The sequence below is a fragment of the Haematobia irritans genome, chromosome 3 (genome assembly GCF_050003625.1).
Source record: "Haematobia irritans isolate KBUSLIRL chromosome 3, ASM5000362v1, whole genome shotgun sequence".
NCBI classification, from domain to species: Eukaryota; Metazoa; Arthropoda; class Insecta; order Diptera; family Muscidae; genus Haematobia; species Haematobia irritans.
In genome coordinates, this window is record NC_134399.1 from 210636898 (window position 1) to 210663697 (window position 26800).

At 31.5% G+C, this 26800-nt stretch overlaps 1 protein-coding gene across 5 annotated transcripts in view; it reads left to right on the forward strand.

The window, feature by feature from the left end:
- Positions 1–26800, forward strand: part of NFAT (nuclear factor of activated T cells 3) — a 218097-nt gene that overhangs the window by 150971 nt on the left and 40326 nt on the right. For 4 of the 5 annotated variants that reach the window (XM_075302602.1, XM_075302603.1, XM_075302604.1 and 1 more), the window contains 2 exons: positions 331–776; positions 26054–26635. In XM_075302602.1, the coding sequence (XP_075158717.1) occupies positions 331–776; positions 26054–26635 (1028 nt within the window). The remainder of the gene's footprint in view (positions 1–330; positions 777–26053; positions 26636–26800) is intronic. The other variant, XM_075302605.1, reaches the window with a different exon arrangement.

The window sequence follows — 26800 nt, forward strand, 5'->3', positions numbered from 1 at the left end:
TTTGGTCGAAAATGCGGTTAATATACGTGGATGTTGTAAAAAACGTATGGTCCGATTTTAGCCAAGTTAAATATTTTGTGAAGGTATTGGTGGCGGTTTTTGAACTAATACAAAAACAAATAGAGTAAATTTAATTTTTGAATATATTTTTTTTCGTTTTTTGGGAATTTTCTAACCAAAAAGGATACTTTACAAAGGACGGCAAAAAGGAAATTATATTTCTCTATTTTGTTCTCACACTATTTTTTGAGTTGATTATTGTATAAAAAATAAAAGTTGACTGTTTTTGATTAGAAATATTTTTAAAATATTTTTACTTTTATGTTCCAGATTGGTCCTGGCAAATTAGTGCCTGGCAAAAGATTTCCACCACGACCGCACCCACCGCCCTGTGATAATTCCAATGATAGTGGTTTCGGTTTCGACCAACATGTTGAGATTCAGCACCAACAACAGCAACAGCAACTACAACCGCAACAACAATTACAACCACAACAACAAATACAAACAAATAGCCCTAATTCAAGTACAAATTTAAGCAGTAATTTAAGTACCTCCTCATCCCAGAATACCAACATCCACCATCATCAGCAACAGCAACAACAACAAAATGTCACAACAAACCTCAACAGTAGTCCCAATAATAATTCTCTAAGTTCATCGTCATCATCATCGTCCTCATCGTCTTCATCATCGTCGTCGTCATCATCATGCTCAACAAATTTACAAAATTCACCACAACAGCAACATTTGATACGAGCTATACCTGCTTCACGGTAAGTAAAGTTAAAATTTTTTTCTCAATTTTTTTTTATAAATTTGTGAATCATAAAATGATTATGGTAAAATGTATTTAGTCCATTCGATAAAAGTTAATTTCTAAAGCCTTTGACTTAATAAGTTTCAATTCATGGACTTGGTACATTTTCTCTCTTAACATACCGGTTTGATTTACTGTACGAATATCATCATTATTGCGTTGCGATCATTTTCATTTATTATTTGTTTTTCAAACGTTTTTTTTTATTTTGCACATTTTTAACACTTTTCGATTTTGGCTCTTCTTTTCATTTCCTTTAACAATTGATTTTATTTATTTAAAATCGTTATTATTTGGTTATTTGCAAATAAATTTGCTATACATTCTTTCGTGGAATTTTTGAAAAAAGAAATCTTTCAAAACCTCTTCCACAAATTAAGATTCATTCACATATTGCGACCCTAAATTTTTAATACACTCAAAAAAAAAAAATAAACTTAAATTTCCACAAAATTTCTCAACATTTTATTTCTATAGAAAATTTTCTGAAAATTTTATTTCTACAGAAATTTTTCTGAAAATTTTATTTCTATAGAAAATTTTTTTAAAATTTAATTTCTATAGAAAATTTTTTCAAAATTTTATTTCTATAGTAAATTTTTTGAAAATTTTGTTTCTATAGAAAATTTTCTGATTTTTTTTTTATGGGAACTTTTCTCAAAACTTTTCTATAGAAAATGTTCTCAAATTTTGATTTCTATAAAAATTTTCTATAACATTTTTTCTTATAGATAATTTGTCCAAATTTTACTTCTATAGAAAATTTTGTCAAAATTTTATTTCTATAGAAAATTTTGTTCGAATTTCTTTTTTATTTCTATTTAAATTTCTTCTATTAAATTCTTGATCTATATGCCTAAATAAATCTTTGTACAAACATATAATAATTGGTTGATAGTTTTGCTGCAAGTAGAGGATGCTGATGAGGAATGTGGTAATTCCGAAACGTGCATCCATCCAACCATCTTGCAGTTCATAGGGCTTTGCCCAAATAAATTTGACAAACATTATTTTCCTCTGTTGGTTAAGCTAATCTTGTTGTTTAGTCAACGCAAGGGTTTTAAAGCTGAGATCAAAACAACAAATAAAATTTTATTTCTAAAAAAAATTTCTAAAAATTTTTGTTTTATAGAAAATTTACTGAAATTTTTATTTCTATAAAAAAAAATCCTGACAAGTTTATTTCTGTAGAAAATTTTATTTGTATAGAATTTTTTTTCAAAATTTTATTTCCATAGAAAATTTTCTCAGAATATTTATATCTATAAAAAAAAATTCCCAAAATTTTGTTTAATAGAAAATTTTGTCAAAAAATTGTTTTTCTGCAGAAAATTGTGTCATATTTTCATTTCGATAAAAAATTTCTGCAACATTTTTTTCTATAGACAATTTTGTCAAAATTTTATTTGAATAGAAAAATTTTCCCAAATTTTATTTTATAGAAAATTTTGTCCAAATTTTATTTTTGTAAAACATTTTGTGAAAATTTTATTTCTATAGAAACTTTGGTTCGATTTTTTTTATTTCTATTTAAATTTCTTCTATTAAACTCTTGATCTATATGCCTAAATAAATCTTTGTACAAACATTTTACAGTTTTGCTGCAAGTAGAGGATGCTGATGGTAATTCCGAAACGTGCGTCCATCCAACCATCTTGCAGTCCATAGGGCTTTGCCCAAATAAATTTGACAAACATTATTTTCCTCTGTTGGTTAAGCTACTCTTGTAGTTTAGTTTTTATTTCTATAGAGAATTTTCTATTTTTTTTTTATAGAAAATTTTCTGAAAATTGTATTTCTATAGAAAATTTTCTGACGATTTTATTTTTATAATTTTCTCAGAATATTTATATCTATAGAAAATTTTTCCAAAATTTTATTTTATAGAAAATATTGTAAAAATTTCATTTCTGCAGAAAATTGTGTCAAATTTTCATTTCTGTAAAAAAAATTGTAAAATTTTCATTTGTGTAGAAAATTTTGTCAAAATTTTATTTCTATAGAAAATTCCCAAAATTTTATTTTTTTAGAAAATTTTCTCAAAATTTTATTTCTATAAAAAATTTTCTCAAAGCCTTATTTCTGTACAAAATTTTCTCAAAATTTTATTTCTGTACAAAATTTTGTCAAAATTGTATTTGTATAGAAAATTTTGTCAAAATTTTATTTCTATAGAAAATTTTGTCAAAATTTTATTTCTATAGAAAATTTTGTCAACATTTTATTTCTATAGACAATTTTATTCGAATTTTTTTATTTATATTTAAATTTCTTCTATTTCTTAAGTTCATGATCTATATGCCTAAATAAATCTTTGTACAAACGTATAATATTTGGTTGATAGTTTTGCTGCAAGTAGAGAATGCTGATGAGGAATGTGGTAATAACGAAACGTGCGTCCATTCCAACCATCTTGCAGTCCATAGGCTTTTGGCCAAATAAAGTTGACAAATATTCTTCTCCTCTGTTGGTTAAGCTACTCTTGTAGTTTAGTCAACGCAATGGTTTTACAGCTGAGATCAAAACAACAAATAAAATTTTATTTCTATAGAAAATTTTCTATTTTTTTTTGTTTTATAGAAAATTTTCTGAAAATTGTATTTCTATAAAAAAATTTCTGAAAATTTTATTTCTATAAAAAAATTTCTGAAAATTTTAATTTTATAATTTTCTCAGAATATTTATATCTATATTTTATTTTTATAATTTCTCAGAATATTTATATCTATATAAAAATTTCCCAAATTTATATTTTATAGAAAATTTTGTCAAAATTTCATTTCTGCAGAAAATTGTGTCAAATTTTCATTTCCGTTAAAAAATTTTGTGAAATTTTCATTTGTGTAGAAAATTTTGTCAAAATTTTATTTCTATAGAACATTATCTCAAAATTTTATTTCTATAGAAAATTTTCTCAAAATTTTATTTCTATAGAAATTTTTTTCAAAATTTTATTTCTATACAAAATTCTCAAAATGTTATTTCTATAGAAAATTTTCTCAAAATTTCTCAAATTGTGTAAAATTTTCATTTCTGTAAAAAATTTTGTCAAATTTTCATAGGTGTAGAAAATTTTGACAAAATTTTATTTCTATACAAAATTCTCAGAATTTTATTTCTATAGAAAATTTTCTCAAAATTTCATTTCTGCAGAAAATTGTACCAAATTTTCATTTCTGTAAATTTTTTTGTCAAATTTTCAGTTGTGTAGAAAATTTTGTTAAAATTTTATTTCTTTAGAAAATTCTCAAAATTTTATTTCCATAGAAAATTTTGTCAAAATTTTATTTCTGTAAAAAATTTTCTCAATGTTTTATTTCTATAGAAAATTTTCTCAAAATTTTATTTCTATAGAAATTTTTTATCAAAATTTTATTTCTATAGAAAATGTTCTCAAAATTTTAGTTCTATAGAAATTTTATTTTAATGTTAATTGCTATAGAAATTTTTTATTAAAGCGTACTCATATAGTTCGTTTTTTCTTCTTTATCAATTCAAAATTTTCAAGATTTTTAAAATTCTTAATTTTTTTACACCACCTTATTTCTTCGAGTGTTTATTTTTTGTTTTTAAATTTTCACACAATCTTTTTGGTTAGCTTAGTTTGTTTTTCTTCTTAGTTTGTTGACGAAATTTGTATCGTAAAAATTTCGCTTCTTTTGTTCAGATAAATGTGAGATTTTTGTGTGTGGCAAATTTGAAGGAACAAATAACTCTAAGTGAATCAATCGTTTTTGTTAATTTGCAAATTTATTTATTATCTATATTCTAATTAAATATATGCGCAAGTCAGCCAGTTTTCTCATTAAGAAAATTTATTTTAAATTAGCATCTGGTTGGAAAAAAGTAAAGTTCATATCAGCGGTAATCGGTTTGGAAAAAAACGTTATTAAAAGATTTCGTAGAGAGAATTTCTAAAAAATATTTCTTAAGACACTCATTCCTAAATTTTTGCAAAAGTTTTCTATCACGTGTATTTTGAATCTATGGAAAATTATTTGTATTTATGTATATGCACAGAGAGTACACGGAAAAACGTAAACTGTTTTATGTTTATGCGAAAATTGAATTCAATTGTACTCCAATTTTTGAGGTTTCCACAATGCGGCAAGGCAAAAAACTACTTGGTACACTTTTAATTATTTTTTTACGAAATTACACGCTCCCATAGAAGAAAAATTTACTAAAAGTAAAAAAAACTATACAGTAGTTCATTCTCACTGTTTTTGCGATTCACATGAAAATGTTCTTCTACGTTAATTCACATTGAACTTATGTGAACGGTCATTGAACTTTTTAAACACGTTTAGTTCATAAAATATTTGAGATATTCTTGGGATACGGATAATTTTAATTGAGCTGTAACAAATTACGACAAAAATTTATACAATTAAACTACAAAGAAATAATTTTTTTGCAATAAAAATAAATTAAATTTGGTGTTAGTCTAATTGCTCCCTTCTTTTTTGTGTAGGTGAAAATCAATTAGAAATATAATCAAACAAAATCTGCACCCTCCACGTAATTGATATCAGCATAATATAAAAAATATTATGTAGCTATTTATTTAAGCTTTTCGTATCTGTAAAATATTCCCATGTGTGCGCGCTTATACGAGGGTTACATTTTATATTTCGGGATTAGAAAAAAAAAAACAAATATTAATCATATGAAATCGCTTTACTGCGTTTGTAACAATTGTCGAAGCCTATTTGCCACTCTGAGTTATCTCCAAAATATGCAGAACCCAACAAAAAAGCGTCGCCAAAAAAGTAGTAAAAATATTCATTTTGGATCTGGAAGTAGTGCAAAATTGACGCTGAAGCGAAAAGTTTAACATGGGCTTGTCATAGGACGGATGTCCACCATTTCAACAGCCGTTGCACTGAATTTGCATCACATCTTAAGGTGTGATCCGAATTCAGTGTTTTGGATGTGGATTAAACAATGCTGTGATATTTTGCTAAATAAATAACTTTTATTATTTTTAATCCATTCTAACGCCTGTCGGAAAAGTTTGACTTCAAACATTCACAAAAATTCCAAATTTTTCCGAAATGGATTTAGCATTTTTTTTCGAAAAAAAAATTGAATAATTTATACCATTTTATTAATTCTTGCTCTGATTTAACCTATTTGACACAAGAAAAGTTAAAATTAGCCATTAAAAATATGTACACAGCGAGTTATAAAATATTGAATTAAAAAAATATTGAATCGAAAAAAAAATTGAATAATTTATACCATTTTATCAATTCTTGCTCTCATTTTAACCTATTTGAGACAAGAAAAGTTAAAATTAGCCATTAAAAATATGACCAAAGCGAGTTATAAAATATTGAATTAAAAGAAAAAAGTGCTTTTAAAGTTGTGCGTTTAGAAGGACTTACTTTGGCGGTTGGTTTTTCTGATTTCTTGTAAGACATTGACTGTTCTGAATTGTTCTACACCAAAAAAATATTGACCTAATATGGAAGATTATGCAACTTAAATTTTAGGCATCGAAATTTACCCAAAGTTAAGTAAACTTTTTTCCAAGTAAACTTTTTTTTGAGTGCACTCAAAAAAAAAGTTTACTTGGATCCAAAGATTTTCACCTTCCCTTAAGGATTTTGGTATTGATTCTGAGCCAAAGACCAACCTCAGCATCCTGTCTGGCTTTAAATCTAGGACCAATCAAAATTAGGATACAGATCTCATTTATCACATTGTCATTCTCTGTTCGTGGTTTATTAATAAAGGTACTCACGTACAAACAAAATGTCACTTTAAAAATCCAAATTATAACGGATACTTCAAAGTAGAAAATGCTTTCATAATTCCAAAACAAAAAAAAAAACTTTAAACCAAAGACGCTAAATCCTCAAAATAAGTCTTAGCCTATATTTGAAGCGTTTTTATCTTAAATCTAAAGTTTCAATATTCCAGTTAATTTAAGGACAATTTCTTTAAATCAAAAATGTGTTTCTTTACTTAAAGAAAATTAGCCTTAGTTCAAAGACATGCGTCTTTAACGGAGGGACACAAATTTAAACAAGTAAGTAAAGTCTAAAGACTATATTATAACCCTTCACCACCATGTAGACCAACATTTGTGTTACCACCTCAACTACTTCAAATTTGCTGGGAGCTAACAGGTTGGCTGATAAGTCCCCGGTCTAACAAAGAAAAACACATTTTTTTTTGTCAAAATTCGTTTTTATTATTCAACATAGTTCCCTTCAAGAGCAATACAATTTTTTAATACCATTTTGGTAGTACTCCTTCGGGTTTACCTCAAAATAGGCCTCAGTTTCGGCGATCACCTCTTCATTGCAGCCAAATTTTTCCCTGCGAGCATCCTTTTGAGGTCTGAGAACAAGAAAAAGTCGCTGGGGGGTCAGATCTGGAGAATACGGTGGGTGGGGAAGCAATTCGAAGCCCACTTCATGAATTTTTGCCATCGTTCTCAATGACTTGTGGCACGGTGCGTTGTCTTGGTGGAACAACACTTTTTTCTTCTTCATATGGGGCCGTTTTGCCGCGATTTTGACCTTCAAACGCCCCAATAACTCTATATAATAGTCACTGTTGATGATTTTTCCCTTCTCAAGATAATCGATAAAAATTATTCCATGCGCATCCCAAAAAACAGAGGCCATTACTTTGCCAGCGGACTTTTGAGTCTTTCCACGCTTCGGAGACGGTTCACCGGTCGCTGTCAACTCAGCCGTCTGGCGATTGGACTCAGGAGTGTAGTGATGGAGCCATGTTTCATCCATTGTCACATATCGACGGAAAAACTCGGTTGTATTACGAGTTAACAGCTGCAAACACCTCTCAGAATCATCAACACGTTGTTGTTTTTGATCAAATGTGAGCTCGCGCGGCACCCACTTTGCACAGAGCTTCCGCATATCGACAACCACCTCTTTCGGGCGTCCACTGCGTTCACCGTCCTCCGTGCTCATTTCACCACGCTTGAATTTTGCATACCAATCAATTATTGTTGATTTCCCTGGGGCAGAGTCCGGAAACTCATTATCAAGCCAAGTTTTTGCTTCCACCGTATTTTTTCCCTTCACAAAAGAGAATTTTATCAAAACACGAAATTCCTTTTTCTCCATTTTTTTCACAATAACAAAAGTTGCTTCACAAAAGACGCTCTATCTATATGACAGACGTCAAATGTTGACACGAATCATTTGAAAGTTGGTACTATATAAAAATAATATGCATTTAATACTAGCGACGCCATCTATTTGTCAGACCGGGGCTTATCAGCCAACCTGTTACACTTAAATATCATATTAAATATATTCTCCGTGGAAACTATTCAGTCAATTGGAGGAAAATCCCATTGCAAATGGGTCTAAAATATGAAATAGTCTACCATATTTTCCCAACTCTGGTGTACATATATATGGGAGCTATATACAATCTGAACCGATTTTGACTAAATTTGGCATGCATAGTTACAATAATAATTCTGCTATCTCCGGAAAAATTTCACGTAAATGGGAGTATAACTCTGGCCCCGTGGTCATTTGGATGTAAATCGGGCGAAAGATATATATGGCAGCTATATCTAAATCTGAACCGATTTCAACCAAATTTGGCACACTTACCGATACTGTTAAACGTACTCCTTGTGCAAAAGTTGAAGCAAGTCATGGCTTTTGAGGCTATATAAGTCCAAATCGGGCGAAAGATATATATGGGAGCTATATCTAAATCTGAACCGATTTTAACCAAATTTGGCACACATAACGATACCATTAAACGTACCTCTCGTGCAAAAGTTGAAGCAAATCAAGGCAAAACTCTGGCTTTTGATGCCATATAAGTGCAAATCGGGCGAAAGATATATATGGGAGCTATATCTAAATCTGAACCGATTTCAACCAAATTTGGCACACTTACCGATACTGTTAAACGTACTCCTTGTGCAAAAGTTGAAGCAAGTCATGGCTTTTGAGACTATATAAGTCCAAATCGGGCGAAAGATATATATGGGAGCTATATCTAAATCTGAACCGATTTCAACCAAATTTGGCACACTTACCGATACTGTTAAACGTACTCCTTGTGCAAAAGTTGAAGCAAGTCATGGCTTTTGATGCCACATAAGTGCAAATCGGGCGAAAGATATATATGGGAGCTATATCTAAATCTGAACCGATTTCAACCTAATTTGGTACACTTTCCGATACTATTAAACGTACTCCTTGTGCAAAATTTGAACTAAATCACGTCAAAAATCTGGCTTTTGAGGCCATATAAGTGCCAATCGGACGAAAGATATATATGGGAGCTATATCTAAATCTGAACCGATTTCAATCAAATTTACCAAGCATTGTTAGAATGTTAATTCTACTCTTTATGCAAAATTTTACGAAAATCGGTAGTAAACTTTGGCCTCTGTGGTCATATGAGTCTAAATCATATGAGTCTAAATATCTAAATCTGAACCGATTTGGCTCAAGTTTTTTGAGACTCATAAAATATTCGGATGTACGGAATTTGAAGAACATCGGTTGATAAACACGTCAATTATGACCAGATCGGGGATAAATATATATGACAGCTATATCTAAATCTGAACCGATTTTTTCCAAAATCAATAGCGATTATCTTTGTCCCAAAAAACGACCCTGTGCCAAATTTGAGGACGAACGGACTTAAACTGCGACCTGTACTTTGCGCACAAAAATACATGACAAGGCAGACAGACGGACATCGCTAAATCGACTCAGAATTTAATTCTTAGACGATCGCTATACTAAACTATGGGTCACAGACTTTTCCTTCTTGGCGTTACATACAAATGCACAAACTTACTATACCCACAGTAGTGGTGAAGGGTATAAAAAGTTGTGTCCTAAATTTAATGAAAAAACTTTTTGAAGCAAAGATTATAAACTTTATTTTAATTAAAATTTCGTTATTTTAATAATTTTATAATAATTTAGCTTGCTTAATCTTTAATATCACGTAAATAGTTTTTTTTTCAGTGTATATATATGGTTATATGAAATTTATAAATTAATATATGTTTGTATTCAAAGACATTATATTTAAGAAAATGTGATATTCCAAACATAATATGTTCTAACATATTAACATATATGTCCCAAACATGTTATAGTAGTTTCCGAACATTATATGCTTGCACTTAAATATAATGTGCTAAAAATTTTAGTTACAAACATATAATTTTTATACCGAAACATATGAAAAATAGTCTTTTTCGTCCGTGTATTTATATTTTTCCATAAAACAAAGTATAATCTTAAATATTTCTAATATTTTTATCAAATTTCTTTTTAGTGCCTATTATTTGCTTATGCAAACTAATATTTCATTCATAATAAGTTATACTATAATTTAAAATAAATATAACCTTATTCACTTTCAAGATATTTTAGTTAGCCCATCTCCCAAGAAAATCTAAACATTAAAAGAAGAAAATATATATATATTTATATAATTTTTTTTTTTTTGAAATATAAAAGTAAAATCATAAATATTTACTTGTTACTGAAAACTCAAACATTTGATAAGCCACAGTAGTCAGCCAGTCAGTCAGGCAATACTTACTTGCTGGCAAACATTTGTAGCACATTAGAAAATAAACTTGTTTATTTAGGCGTGAAATCGGAGAGAAAGTGTGGGATAAGAAGAATCTAAGTGAATATTTTAAACAATAAAAAAAAAATGATTGAATTGTTGTCAACCTCTAGAACCATGACCTACAATAAATAAATCGTTTGTGTATCATTCGCTCGTAGTAAAAACGATTTGCTTTTTGCAACGGTCATATTTTATACACATTATATTGGATTTTGCCGATTTTAAATGTTTTCATAAATGACTTAGAATATTTAATCATTTACAAATTTTAATCTTCTACAATAATAAAAGGCCTATTAAATGAACCGATAATAAACCTTTTTTTACGTCTATAGGTGTAGTCATTTTTTTGTATACATGGAATTAAAACAATTGCTTAGTATGTTAAGTGATTATAGTATACAAAGTAAGGAATATATAAATATGTATATTTGTTTGCATTGAATAATAGCTTTAAGAAATGATAGCCATTTCAATCACACAGTAGAAATTAAAGGTACGATTAAACTTAAATAAATTTAAATTTCATTGACTTTTAAATTTAAAATGTAATTGAGGTCTGTTTAAGGGCGTTTTCGTTTCGCAAAAAATATGTTGCCCTGGTGTTACACTACTTTTTCCCTCATTGTATTTTCGCTCAAATAATAGTGCCATTCCAAAGTTATTGTTAATTCATAATATTGTGAGGGATACGGGATCCAAAATCTATGACAGTGTCCTTTATATTTGGCAATCAATTTCGAGAATGTTGCACCTTTTTTCCCAATCGAAATCGCCATAAGATACTAAACTTTAACTAAATTATATGGTATCAAATGCTATACCTCTCTTCTAATATATGTTATAGCAGGGCTTTGCAAAAAATTAACTGTATTATTTATGCAATATACGAGGGCAGTTCGGAAACTTCTTAGCCTAGCACAAAAATCGCGGTATAAACAGAAAAAAAGTTAAGTGTTTCGGAAACTCCCATCTCTGTTATGAACACATGTTAAATTTTGTTTCGATCTGGCAACTCCTTCACATAGAAACAGGTGTTCAAAAAAGACGCATCCGCAATTTTTTTTTACAATGGAAAAATTAACATAGGTTAGGTTAGTTAATGAGCTAAAAATTTCCGAACAATATTTTCAATAATATTTTTGATTTTGATTTTGTTTTTTGTTTCATTTAGTTAAAATCATTAACTGACTTTATTTATTTATTATTTGATTAACGGCCATTTTCATGTAGCTCCGTTAGGCTTTAACTGTCAGTTAACAGAAAGTAAATTGCAAATATCTTCTCTCCAGTTAACTTTAACTGAAAAATTTTCGTCAGTTAAGTTCCTAACTGGCGTATGGAATATATATGCAAGATGACAGCTACGTCCATAATACGGTTTAAAAGTTGGTTAGTTAACGGAACACTAACGGAGCTTCGTGGAAATGGGCGTAAATGTTAATTGTGTTAGGCAGTTATTTATTTGATTACGTTTTCATTTTGAATAATCAGTTCTTCTCTTCTTTTGGTGATATTTTTTTCTGGGCAAATAATTTTAAGAATTTTTTTTTATACCCTCCACCATAGGATGGGGGTATATTAACTTTGTCACTCCGTTTGTAACACATCGAAATATTGCTCTAAGACCCCATAAAGTCTCAGAATTTCACCACGACCCAGAATCTAAGCATGTCCGTCCGTCCGTCTCTTGAAATCACGCTAACTTTCGAACGAAACAACCTATCGCCTTGAAACTTGGCACAAGTAGTTGTTATTGATGTAGGACGGATGGTACAGTCGACTCCGCTTTACTGAAACGTTAAAAATGCAGCCATTTAATTTCAGTTATCCGAAGTTTTTGCTAAAGCGGACTACGGATAACTGAAAAAAACTTCCAGTAATGCGAACTTCGGATAACTGAAAAAGTTTCAGTAAAGCGGACTCCGTATAACTGGAAAAAAATCCACTCAATTTCAGTTAACCGAACTTATGACCAATGCTATGTACATAAAATAATAAAAACAAGGTGTTTGATTCCGTGTGTGTGCCATCTACAATTTTACCTTTCAGTTGATTTTATTTACAGAGTGATTTAAACTGTTTTGAAAGTGCCATCTTCACTTGAAATAAAGCGTTCTCAATACGGAGAAGAAAATGTACTCTCTCTCAATAGCGAGAATGTGGCATTTTCAGTAAAGCGAAGTCATACTAATGTGACGAAACTCATTTGAACACAAAAAACTTTTCAGTAATCCGATTTTTTCAGTTAAGCGGAGTTTCACTAAAGCGGAGTAATTTAAATGAAATGGACAGAAAAAACAACTGGGGAATGCGATCGATTTCAGTTATCCGAGGTTTTTCAGTAAAGCGCTTTGCGCTAAAGCGGAGTCGACTGTATTGCGAATGGGCCATATCGGTCCACTTTTACGTATAGCCCCCACATAAAGAGAAGAGAAGCATATTTCATACGATCCGCCTGAAATTTGGTACATGGTGTTGGTATATGGTCTCTAACAACCATGCATGGTCCACATCGGTCCCTAATTATATATAGCCCCCATATAAACCGATCCCCAGATTTGAACTCCGGAGCCTCTAAGAGAAGCATATTTCATCCGATCCGGCTGAAATTTGGTACATGGTGTTGGTATACGGTCTCTAACAACCATGCATGTTCCACATCGGTCCATAATTATATATAGCCCCCATATAAACCGATCCCCAGATTTGTACTCCGGAGCCTCTAAGAGAAGCATATTTCATCCGATCCGGCTGAAATTTGGTACATAGTGTTGGTATATGGTATCTAACATCCATGCAAAAATTGGTCCACATCGGTCCATAATTATATATAGCCCCCATATAAACCGATCCCCAGATTTGAACACCGGAGCCTCTTGGAGGAACAAAATTCATCCGATCCGGTTCAAATTTGGAACATTGTGTTAGTATATGGTCTCTAACAACCGTGCCAGAACTGTTCCATATTGGTTCATAATTATATATTGCCCCCATAAAAACCGTTCTCCAGATTTGCTCTCCGGAACCTCTTGGAGGAGCAAAATTCATCCGATCCGGTTCAAATTTGGAACGTGGTGTTAGTATATGGTAGTATAGTATAGGTGGTAGCCCCATGTATCAGGCTCACTTAGACTATTCAGTCCATTGTGATACCACATTGGTGAACTTCTCTCTTATCACTGAGTGCTGCCCGATTCCATGTTAAGCTCAATGACAAGGGACCTCCTTTTTATAGCCGAGTCCGAACGGCATTCCACATTGCTGTGAAACCACTTAGAGAAGTTTTGAGACCCTCAGAAATGTCATCAGCATTACTGAGGTGGGATAATCCACCGCTAAAAAACTTTTTGGTGTTCGGTCGGAGCAGGAATCGAACCCACGACCTTGTGTATGCAAGGTGGACATGCTAACCATTGCACCACGGTGGCTCCCGTTGGCCGTTAACAACCATACCAAAAAATAATCCGCCAAAATTTCATTTCTATAGAAAATTTGGTCAACACTTTATTTCTATAGAAAATTTTGTGAAAATTTTATTTCTATAGAAAATTTTGTCAAAATTTTATTTCTATAGAAAATTTTGTTAAAATTTTATTTCTATAGAAAATTTTCTCAAAACTTTATTTCTACAGAAAATTTTGTGAAAATTTTATTTCTATAGAAAATTTTGTCAAAATTTTATTTCTATAGAAAATTTAGTCAAAATTTTATTTCTATAGAAAATTTAGTCAAAATTTTATTTCTATAGAAAATTTTGTCAAAATTTTATTTTTATAGAAAATTTAGTCAAAATTTTATTTCTATAGAAAATTTTGTTAAAATTTCATTTCTATAGAAAATTTTGTCAAAACTTTATTTCCATAGAAAATTTTGTTAAAATTTTATTTCTATAGAAAATTTTGTTAAAATTTTTTTTCTATAGAAAATTTTGTTAAAATTTTATTTCTATAGAAAATTTTGTTAAAATTTCATTTCTATAGAAAATTTTGTTAAAATTTTATTTCTATAGAAAATTTTGTTAAAATTTCATTTCTATAGACAATTTTGTTAAAATTTTATTGCTATAAAAAATTTAGTTAAAATTTTATTTCTATAGAAAATTTTGTCAAACCGAATTATAAACGTATTTAATCGGTATTTTTTGATGGTCAACGTATGGACTTACTTACAATTTAGATACATTACCTCACGTAAGATACATTGCCATCGGCTAGCGTTACCGCAACTCAAGTAATTCGATTGTGTATGGCAGTGTTTAGAAGAAGTTTCTACGTAATCCATGGTGGATGGTACAAAAGCTTCGGCCTGGCCGAACTTACGGCCGAATATACTGTTTTTTTTTTTTAATTTTAACACATTTGCCTTTTTCACCATCTTTAGTGGTACTTTGGAGACTTGTTTTAATTTTATTTCATTAATTTTAATAAAGTTTATTTAATTCAATTGGCTTGAATTATATAGACTATTATAGATTTGTATTGAATACAATTAATTTAAATTCAATGATTTCCATCATATATATATTGCATTATATTCAATATTTATTTGTATAATTAAAATAAACACTGAAATACTAAAAATGTCTTAATAGGTTCTTTCGTAGATTTTTTTATTTCATCTTTTTTCAAAAATTCTTTGAAAATTGATTCATATACAAAGATGCATGCAATAAGTCATTTTTTGTCTATGACATACAATCATAATAAATTTTTCGGCTATTGATTATTTCTTCCCTAATGCTATCTCTATCTCTCCCCTCAGTCAGCTTTTTCTCTAGTGCCAATTGAATAAATTTATTAATGTCCCATTTATTCACGGACTCTGGCCAGAAAACGAATATAGATTCTCAAATTGTTCTTGGCCCGATGTTTGTTTAGATTTAATTTATTTATGTTTGTTTTACGAATTCGTCGCCAATACACGTGCCATGTTTGCCCGTCTTTCATCATCATCATCATCGTGGGTTAGCGTCATCATCAACATTAATTGTCGTCAGGCCATTAGAATTCGATACAAATTCAAATAAAATCGACTGACAGACAATCCACTCCCCCTAAGTGTGGTAATCAGGTTGATTTTTTGTTTTGTATTATTTTAATTGTATTTATTTTTATTTTATTTTGTGGTTTTTATTCTGATTTTTAAATAGCGAATAGTTTTTGTTTTTTGCTTTGGCTTTTCTTTTAGTGTGAATTATTTTTTGGCATTTGTTTCATTTGATGATAATGATTAACTTATGTAAGATAAATACAATGTTATATTTTCAACTAAATAGCAGTAAAAGGTTAATATTTATCACAAGTCTAATTATATAATGAATGTATTATGTAATTCCATAAGGAGTACAATAAAAACAAAAGAGCACTAAAGCCAAATTAATCTTTATTTTAGTTCATTGAATTATAACTCCATTTTTATACCCTCCATCATAGGATGGGGGTATATTAACTTTGTCATTCCGTTTGTAACACATCGAAATATTGCTCTAAGACCCCATAAAGTATATATATTCTGGGTCGTGGTGAAATTCTGAGTCGATCTAAGCATGTCCATCCGTCCGTCTGTTGAAATCACGCTAACTTCCGAACGAAACAAGCTATCGACTTGAAACTTGGCACAAGTAGTTGTTATCGATGTAGGTCGGATGGTATTGAAAGTGGGCTATATCGGTCCACTTTTACGTATAGCCCCCATATAAAGGGACCCTCAGATTTGGCTTGTAGAGCCTCTAACAGAAGCATATTTCATCCGATCCGGCTGAAATTTGGTATATGGCGTTGGTATATGGTCTCTAACAACCATGCAAAAATTGGTCCACATCGGTCCATAATTATATATAGCCCCCATATAAATCGATCCCCAGATTTGGCATCGGTCCATAATTATATATAGACCCCATATAAACCGATCTCCAGATTTGGCTTGCGAAGCCTCAAAGAGAAGCAAATTGCATCCGATCCAGCTGAAATTTGGTACATGGTATTGGTATATGGTCTCTAACAACCATGCAAAAATTGGTTCACATCGGTCAATAATTATATATAGCCCCCATATAAACCGATCCCCAGATTTGGCTTGCGGAGCCTCTAAGAGAAGAAAATTTCATCCGATCCGGCTGAAATTTGGTACATGATGTTGGTATATGGTCTCTAACATCCATGCAAAAATTGGTCCATATCGGTCCATAATTATATATAGCCCCCATATAAACCGATCCCCAGATTTGGCTTGCGGAGCCTCAAAGAGAAGCAAATTTCATCCGATCCGCCTGAAATTTGGTACATGATGTTGGTATATGGTCTCTAACAACCGTGCAAAAATTGGTCCACAGCGGTCCATAATTACATATAGCGCCCATATAAACCGATCCCCAGATTTGGGTTGCGGAGCCTCAAAGAGAAGCAAATTTCATCCGATCCGGCTGAAATTTGGTACATGATGTTGGTATATGGTCTCTAACAACCGTGCAAAAATTGGTCCACATCGGTTCATAATTATATATAGCCCCCATATAAACCGATCCCCTGATTTGGCTTGCGAAGTCTCCAAGAGAAGCAAATTTCATCCAATCCAGTTGTAGTTTGGAACATGGTGTTAGTATATGATCTTTAACAACCGTGCCAGAAGTGGTCCATATCGGTCCGTAATTATATATAGCCCCCATATAAAACGTTCTCCAGATTTGACCTCCGGAGCCTCTTGGAGGAGCAAAATTCGTCCGATCCGGTTCAAATTAGGAACGTGGTGTTAGTATATGGTCGCTAACAACCATACCAAAATTGGTCCAATCACACAAAAATTGGTCCATATCGGTTCATAATAAAATTTTCATCATTGTCAAAATTTTATTTCTATAGAAAATTTTGTTCAAATTTTATTCGGTTCATAATCATGGTTGCCACTCGAGCCAAAAATAATCTACCAAGATTTTATTTCTATAGAAAATTTTGTCAAAAGTTTATTTCTATAGAAAATTTTGTTAAAATTTTATTTCTGTAGAAATTTTTGTCAAAATTTTCTTTCTATAGAAAATTTTGTCAAAATTTTTATTTCTATAGAAAATTTTGTGAAAATTTTATTTCTATAGAAAATTTTGTTAATATTTTATTTCTGTAGAAAATTTTGTCAAAATTTTATGTCTACTTTGTCAAACTGAATTATATACGTATTGGATCGATCTTTTTTGATTTAATATATACCACGTATGGACTTACATACAATTTAGAAGATGGTGTTAGGAGGTTTTAAGATACCTTGCCATCGGCAAGCGTTACCGCAACTTAAGTAATTCGATTCTGGATGGCAGTGTTTAGAAGAAGTTTCTACGCAATCCATGATGGAGGGTACATAAGCTTCGGCCTGGCCGAACTTACGGCCGTATATACTTGTCTAAAATTAACTGAAATTTTGAAAGTTGTGATCATAAAAAAAAATGATGCCATCATGAAAACATGTACGTTTATTTGCGAAAATGTTAACTAATTTATTAACCCTTCTGTGCGTGATGAGGTCCCGCTGGACCTTTTTGATTTTTATTCATACATAACTTTATCTTTTATATGAATTTCAGCTTGATGGTTTATGACTTCTTGTACTGAAGTGTTTTAAGTTGAAAACTTTAAATTTTTATGTGATTGAATCATTAAATCGGTTTTTATAGGTATTTGAAAAAGTTTAGTGCGATTCTGCGTGATGAGGTCCAATGGGACCTATTACTAATTACATTAGTGGTTTTAGCACAGTTTAAAAAGCAGTGTAAAGATATTGCGATTTTCGTATTTGGAACAATTAATAACACTAACATCCTTTCAGAAAATACCGTTATTTGGAAGAATTTGTCATTTTTGAAGTTTCCATTGGTTTCGTTGCTTGGTAGTACATAATTTTATGTCTTCCGTTGATATATCCAATATAGTAAGAGTAAAAGTGCAAAAGAAGTTATTTGAACTTCATGGAAATCGTGGTCGAAATAAGTTTTTATATTTCTATACATTTTCCAGACCTATCGGCTCCTGGAATTTGGCAAGATGTGCCTCAATTTGGACCAAGTTTGAAACAACCACTGTGCACATAATACTGCGAGCAAAACGAACGCCACTAAAAAAAATCGTATTGTTTTTCCTTCAAAAATCCAGTTTGTTAAGAACATTCAACTACAAAAACAATATATTGTTGCTTGGTACGTATAAGGATACTTATAGGTACTACGCCTGCCTGTCAAACATCAGGGCCACTAGTATACTAATCAAAAATTTTAACATTATCTGTATCCTATTAAAAATTAAATAAAACTCTATATTTACAACCAAATGTTTATATATCCAATTTGTGCATTATAGAATAGTCCACCTACAGTAAATGATCGAAAAATATCGTAGGGATAACCTCTCTACCATTCTTTTTTTTATTGTAGGTCCCACGGGACCTCATCACGCTGGTATCGCTTTTATCACATACACAAGGGTTAAAAATATTTTTTTTTATGTTTAAGAATATTTCATAGTTTGGAAAGAAAAAGTTGGAATTGTTAAAATGTCCTACGGAGTTCAAAACGGATAATTTGAGTAAAATTTCTCATTTTAGATACATGGAAAAAAATAAGACAAACAATTTTCCAATATAAATTTTAATTTAGTTTTAAAAAAATATTCAATTACAAATTTTAATTGATTCCATAAATTTTTTAATTAAAAAAGCAATCACTAAAATAATAATACCAAAAAAATCAATGTTTTTTTTTTATTGGACAATTAATTTCGTAATTGAAGACAAAACTATTTTTTATGAAAACCTTTTCAAGTAAAATTTAATAATTTTAGAAAAATATGAACTATTTTGTCCGAATTTCGAATTTACTAAAATTGTGTACTTTATTTGTAAAATTTTTTTTTCTTATCATTTTTAGTTCATAACATTAAAGTAAGCAAACATAATTCAAATAATTTCTTACATTTGACAAAATTGAACTAAATTCAAAAAACTTTCATGAACTAAAATAAATTTAAATGGGCTATCGAAATTTTTGTTGATTTTTTTTCTTGGGTATAGAAATGAACAACTCTTTCTTTGCTGAACACAACAAGGTTATCGGATAGTTAGCAAAACAAGAACTTACAGAAAAGTAGATTGAATCCCACATTTGTGATCCGAAAGCATTTTCCGAATCCTTTGCATTGCTTTATATGTTATGCCTTAGATGTTCAATATAAAAAAAAAATAATGCTTTCACCAATTTAACTTTTCATTTTCTTATTTTTTTTTATTTTTTTATGCCCACCACCATTGAATGGTGACGGTGGTATAATAAGTTTGTCATTCCGTTTGTAACACATCGAAATATCGATTTCCGACTATATTATTGATCAAAGAGAAATTCTTAGACGATATAACCATGTCCGTCTGTCCGCTTGCCTGTCTCTCTGGCTGTCTGTTGTAATCACGCTACAGTCTTCAATAATAAAGCAACCGTGCTGAAATTTTGCACAAACTCGTCTTTTGCCTGCAGCCAGGTCAAGTTCGAAGATGGACTAAATCGGTCCAGGTTTTGATATAGTCCCCATATAAATCGACCTCCCGATTTGGAGTCTTGGGCCCTCTGGGAAATGGATCAACCCCAACACCGGTACAGAACTAGTCCCTGGTGTGTATAGACCAATCCCATGGATTTGTCATTGACGGGGTAAATTTTACACTTTAGAACATGTCTTAGACTCATTCCAAAGGACGCGTCCTAGGCAGAGATGGTCTGTATCAAATTTTTTAAGGTTTGCGACTGTCGCAAAGTTGTAAATGTCACATACACGTCGTAAATGTAGAAAAAGTAGCAAGCGTCGCAAAATCCTAATACTTCAGACCCTTCAGCTAGGCGGCGAATGAAATCCAAGATGATATATGCGAAGAAGTTTCAATTCTCAGGAATGTTCATACAATTATTAACGAGTTTAAAAAAAAACTTGAGAATATAGTTATTTCAATTGGAAACTCGAAGCCAAAATTACTATGAACTACTCTATGGTGCAGTAAACGGGACGGTCTGTACTCGCTCATAGTTAACCTTTCACAAATTACTGCAGAAACTATAAGGAAGGAAAACTACTTAACCCTCTAATGCTCAAGCCCACCTTTAGGCGGTCTTCATTTAATAAGGAAGCTTTTAGTAAAACACACCTTAAGACAACAAAAGTGGGCAAAATAAAAAGAAAACTTATTTGAAACTATTCAATAGGCTTTGCAGCATATGCTGAATTTTACCGTATACATTTTTCTTGCTTAGTTCTCTTGCATTTGTGCCGTTACCATTAAAAATTTAATCAGCTGGCAAAAAAAATGGGACATTAGAGGATTAAGTCTTGCATAAGTGCATTGCTGTTTAGAGAGAATTTTATAAAATAACTTTTTGGATTACTAGAGCCAATTTCCATACTAATTAATTTTCAAAATTGTAGCTAGTCATTCGTTGATGCAACTAAAGCTTGGATGGACACTATGGACGACGAAAACCAAGAAGTTGTTTGAAGTTGTGAATGAGAGATGTAAATCTAGTAGTCTTGAATATATATAATACACAAAAAACATTTTTTCTGAATCAATCACGAAATTAATTGATCCAATTAATTTTTTAATTGAAATGTCTTCAATCACAGAAATGATAGTATCAATTCAAAAAATAATTGATCCAATTAAAAAATTAATTGACACTATTTGTGTGATTGATTTTTATTTCAATTAAAAAATTTGTTGATTCAATTAAATTTTTAATTGAATATTTTTTAAAACTCAATTAAGATTTTAATTGGAAAAATTTTCGTGAAATTTTTTTCTGTGTATAAAGCATTTTCTGCTTACCATTTATCGGGGAGCTTAACTAAATTAAATTAAAATATATTCACAATTTCTTTAATTCAAAATTAGGTTTTCTACACTAGGTTTACGACTTTTGCGACATATGTATTATACCGTCGTAAACGTATGTCGCAAAAGTCACAGTTTGCGACAGGCCAATCCTGGTCCTAGGACAACTTAGTAGGATTACACTATAGACAGACCCTTGGGAGCCACCGTGGTGCAATGGTTAGCATGCCCGCCTTGCATACACAAGGTCGTGGGTTCGATTCCTGTTTCGACCGAAGACCAAAAAGTTTTCCAGCGGTGGATTATCCCACCTCAGTAATGCTGGTGACATTTCTTCTCTAAGTGGTTCAACTGCAAATTGGAACGCCGTTCGGAGGTCCCTTGTCATTGAGCTTAACATGGAATCGGGCAGCACTCAGTGATAAGAGAGAAGTTCACCAATGTGGTACCACAATGGACTGAATAGTCTAAGTGAGCTTGATACATCGGGCTGCCACTTAATCTTATAAAACCGTAGTTTTTATCCAATTTGCCTGAAATTGGAAATCTAGAGGTATTGTAGGACCATAAAGAGGTGTGCCAAAAATGGTGAGTATCGGTCCATGTTTTGGTATAGCCCCTATATAGACTGATCTCCCGAGTTTACTTCTTGGGACTATAGAATCCACAAAGAGGTGTGCCAAAAATGGTGAGTATCGGTCCATGTTTTGGTATAGCCCCCATATAGTCCGATCTCCCCATTTTACTTCTTGGGCCTATAGAAACCGTAGGTTTTATTCAGTTTGCCTGAAATTGGAAATATTGAGGTATTTTAGGACCACAAAGAGGTGTGCCAAAAATGGTGAGTATCGGTCCATGTTTTGGTATAGCCCCCATATAGTCCGATCTCCCCATTTTACTTCTTGGGCCTATAGAAACCGTAGGTTTTATTCAATTTGCCTGAAATTGGAAATATTGAGGTATTTTAGGACCACAAAGAGGTGTGCCAAAAATGGTGAGTATCGGTCCATGTTTTGGTATAGCCCCAATATAGTCCGATCTCCCCATTTTACTTCTTGGGCCTATAGAAACCGTAGGTTTTATCCAATATGCCTCAAATTGAAAATCTAGAGGTATTTTAGGACCATAAAGAGGTGCACCGAAAATGGTGAGTATCGGTCAATGTTTTAGTATAGCCCCCATATAAACTGAATGTAAAATTTCCACATTTTACTTCTCGTAATCCTTTAAATAATGGGGGTGAAAATCTACGGATTCTAGATTGAGAAGTGTACTAGTTGAACTGCTCTGTTTGGGAGAATATCTGTCATCTGATATTTCAAAGGAAACTATAATATTTGATTCATAGTGGTGGGTATATACTTGTTTTTAAATACAATTATTTTCTTATTATATAATTTTTACAATCTGAACTACTTTTTCGCTTCGACGGGGTGTTGAACCTACTTCTCATGATGTTATTTATTATTATGGCGACCTCTTACCCAGCAAAAATGAATTTGGTAGTTCTTCAAAAAAAAAAAAGAGCTTCCAAAAAAGTAGTTTGGATGCCCAACTGGTGATTCGGAAGTAGTGCAAATTTAAATCATCTCGAATGAATTTTACATGGGACAAGCCCATTTCTTTTACATAGGACGGAGGTATTTCGTTTTTAGATCCTTTGCCTTGATTTGAACGAAGGAATCAGGGAAACACATTTTTGATTTAAAGAAATCGTCCTTAAATTAACTGAAATATTGAATCTTTAGATCTTTAGATTAGACTTCAAATAGGGGCTAAGACTTATTTTGAGGATTTAGCTTTAGCCAGATAGGTCGCTAAAAATGTCTTTATTTTAAAGAGGCCTCATCTTCCATACCAATCCATACCAAAATCCTTAAGGGAAGGATCCAAGTAAATTTGTTTTTTTAATTTAAATTTGTTTTTTTCTTAAAAAAATGTTTGTATAACAATTTCTAGTTTTTTGCTGCACACAAAAATTTTTTTTCTGATTCAATCACGAAATTAATTTTTTAATTGAAATGTCTTCAATCACGAAAATGATAGTATCAATCACAGTTTTATTGGGGCATAAAAAAATACTTAAATAAATTTAAATAAATTTAAAAAAATCCATTACTTTTTTTAGCTGACTTGTCTTGGAAGTTTGATTAAAAAATTAATTGTATCAATTAATTTTTTATTAAAAAATTTAGAAATGTTCAATCATTAACTAAATTAACTCAATGTTTCTATCTTGATTAAAATGTTAATTATTTTCTTAATTGAAAAAAAATCAACTTCAATTGATTGGAAATTGAAAATATGTTGGTGATATTTTTTCTGTGTTGGCAACTGCACACAAAAAAAATAATTTTTGGATTCAATCACGGATTGATCCAATTAATTGAAATGTCTTCAATCTCAGAAATGATATTATCAATCACCGAAGACAATTAAAAAATTAATTGATCCAATTAAAAAATTAATATCAATTAATTAATTTTATTTTAGTGATTGATGTTTGTTTTAATTTAAAAAAAATTTTGTTGAATCAATTAAATTTTTAATTTAATACTTTTAAAAATTCAATTAAAATTTTAATTGTAAATATTTTGGTGAACATTTTTTCTGTGTGGTATGGATACGAGGACTTATGTCATTTTTACAATTTTGGCAAATTCCTCCTTATCAATATGTATTAAATAAGGAAGAAAAAAATGATCGTTTTTATACCCTGCTCCACACTGTGGAACAGGGTATTATAAGTTAGTGCATATGTTTGCAACACCCAGAAGGAGACGAGATAGACACATGGTGTCTTTGGCAAAAATGCTCAGGGTGGACTCCTGAGTCGATATAGCCATGTCCGTCTGTCCGTCTGTCCGTGAACACATTTTTGTAATCAAAGTCTAGGTCGTAGTTTTCGTCCAATCGACTTCAAATTTGGCACAAGTATGTGTTTTGGCTCAGAATAGATACCTATTGATTTTGGAAGAAATCAGTTCAGATTTAGATATAGCTCCCATATATATCTTTCGCCCGATATGGACTAATACGGTCCCAGAAGCCAGAGTTTTACCCCAATTTGGGTGAAATTTTGCACTAGGAGTTCAGTTAGTAGTGTAGTCTAGTGTGCCAAATTTTTTTGAAATCGGTTCAGATTTAGATATAGCCCCCATATATATCGTTCGCCCGATTTACACTCATATGACCACAGAGGCCAATTTTTCGCTCCGTTTAGTTGAAATTTTGCACAGGGAGTAGAATTAGCATCATAGCTATGCATGCCAAATTTGGTTGAAATCGGTTCAGATTTAGATATGGCTCCCATATATAGCTTTCGCCCGATTTACACTCATATGACCACAGAGGCCAATTTTTTGCTCCGATTTAGCTGAAATTTTGCACAGGGAATAGAATTAGCATTGTAGCTATGCGTGCCAAATTTGGTTGAAATCGGTTCAGATTTAGATATATCTCCCATATATAGCTTTCGCCCGATTTACACTCATATGACCACAGAGACCAATTTTTTGCTCCGATTTAGTTGAAATTTTGCACAGGGAGTAGAATTAGCATTGTAGCTATGCGTGTCAAATTTGGTTGAAATCGGTTCAGATTTAGATATATCTCCCATATATAGCTTTCGCCCGATTTACACTCATATGACCACAGAGGTCAATTTTTTGCTCCGATTTAGTTTAAATTTTGCACAGGGAGTAGAATTAGCATTGTAGCTATGCGCGCCAAATTTGATTGAAATCGGTTCAGATTTAGATATAGCTCCCATATATAGCTTTCGTCCGATTTACACTCATATGACCACAGAGGCCAATTTGTTGCTCTGATTTAGTTGAAATTTTGCACTGGGAGTGGAATTAGCATTGTAGCTATGTGTGCCAAATTTGGTTGAAATCGGTTCAGATTTAGATATATCTCCCATATATAGCTTTCGCCCGATTTACACTCATATGACCACAGAGGCCAATTTTTTGCTCCGATTTAGTTGAAATTTTGCACAGGGAGTAGAATTAGCATTGTAGCTATGCGTGCCAAATTTGGTTGAAATCGGTTCAGATTTAGATATAGCTCCCATATATATGTTTTTCTGATTTCGACAAAAATGGTCAAAATACCAACATTTCCCTTGTAAAATCGCCACTGCTTAGTCGAAAAGCTGTTAAAATGACTTTAATTTTCCTAAACTTATATTACATATATATTGAGCGATAAATCATAAATAAATTTTTGCAAAGTTTCCTTAAAATTGTTTCAGATTTAAATTTATCCCATATTTTTTTACTAACATTGTGTTCCACCTTAGGGCTTTAGCCGACTTAAATTTTGAGTCTATAGATTTTGTAGAAGTCTATCAAATTCTGTCCAGATCGAGTGATAGTTAAATGTATGTATTTGGGACAAACCTTTATATATAGCACCCAACACATTTGACGTAATGTGATATGGTATCGAAAATTTAGATCTACAAAGTGGTGCAGGGTATAATATAGTCGGCCCCGCCCGACTTTAGACTTTCCTTACTTGTTTTATTATAAGAAGAGCAAAAAATCGTTCTATTTTCCAAATAGCATGCCATCTTATATCTCATGAATACATTTATATGTCTTAAAATAATTAAATATGGAAAAAATACTGTTTGTTCCCTTTCATTACGTATATAACAAATTGAAATTTGTACAATTCGAAAATAACAACAAATAAAAAAATTAATCAATATTTCAAAATTTAAATTTCTAAAAATTCAACATCGCGCATTGCCATAGATCCCGGCCGGCCAAAAGACTACCCTTTCTCAGTGATGACAATGACGAAGAAGAGAATACGGAAACTGAAGATGAAGATTTCTGTACGGATGATTCCGATGATTATGGCATTGGTGGCATTGGGGGTCGAGGTCGTGGTAAGCCAAGGAGAAGTTTTACAGTATCCTCCAAGCCGGAACTTATGCAACAAAGGCAACAGCAGCAGCAACAGCAACAACAAGATCAGCAGCAATCATTGCATGTCTCATCCCTTACCACATCACCAATGGGAAAGGGTTTCCATCATAATCATCATCATCATCACACTCATAATCAAAATCATTATAATCATCATGGCATGCATGGAATCAAGCGTAAGAAAATAGAAACCATACCAGCGGTAGATTTGGATAATGATGATGCTTGCAGTGAGGATGCTTTCATAAGAAAAATTGCCAATGCCTCCTCAGCAGAGACCAGTAATAATAATGCGATGATAATGTCACCCCTCAATCCAACACCAACAGTAACAGCTCCAGTATTGGTAGTTTCAAAGGCTCGTACAATGGCCTCATCATCCGGCACAGTAGGCGTTGCAACAAAGTAAGATCTGCTTTTTCTTTTCAATACCATTCATGTTCCGAATGTCCAAAAAAAAAAAAACAATAAATTTAGATTTTTTTTACTGGAAATTGAAATTTTACTTATTGAAGCAGGCTAAAGATTTGAAAAATTTTATAGTAAATGTTTTCTAAGAAGGAAATTTTC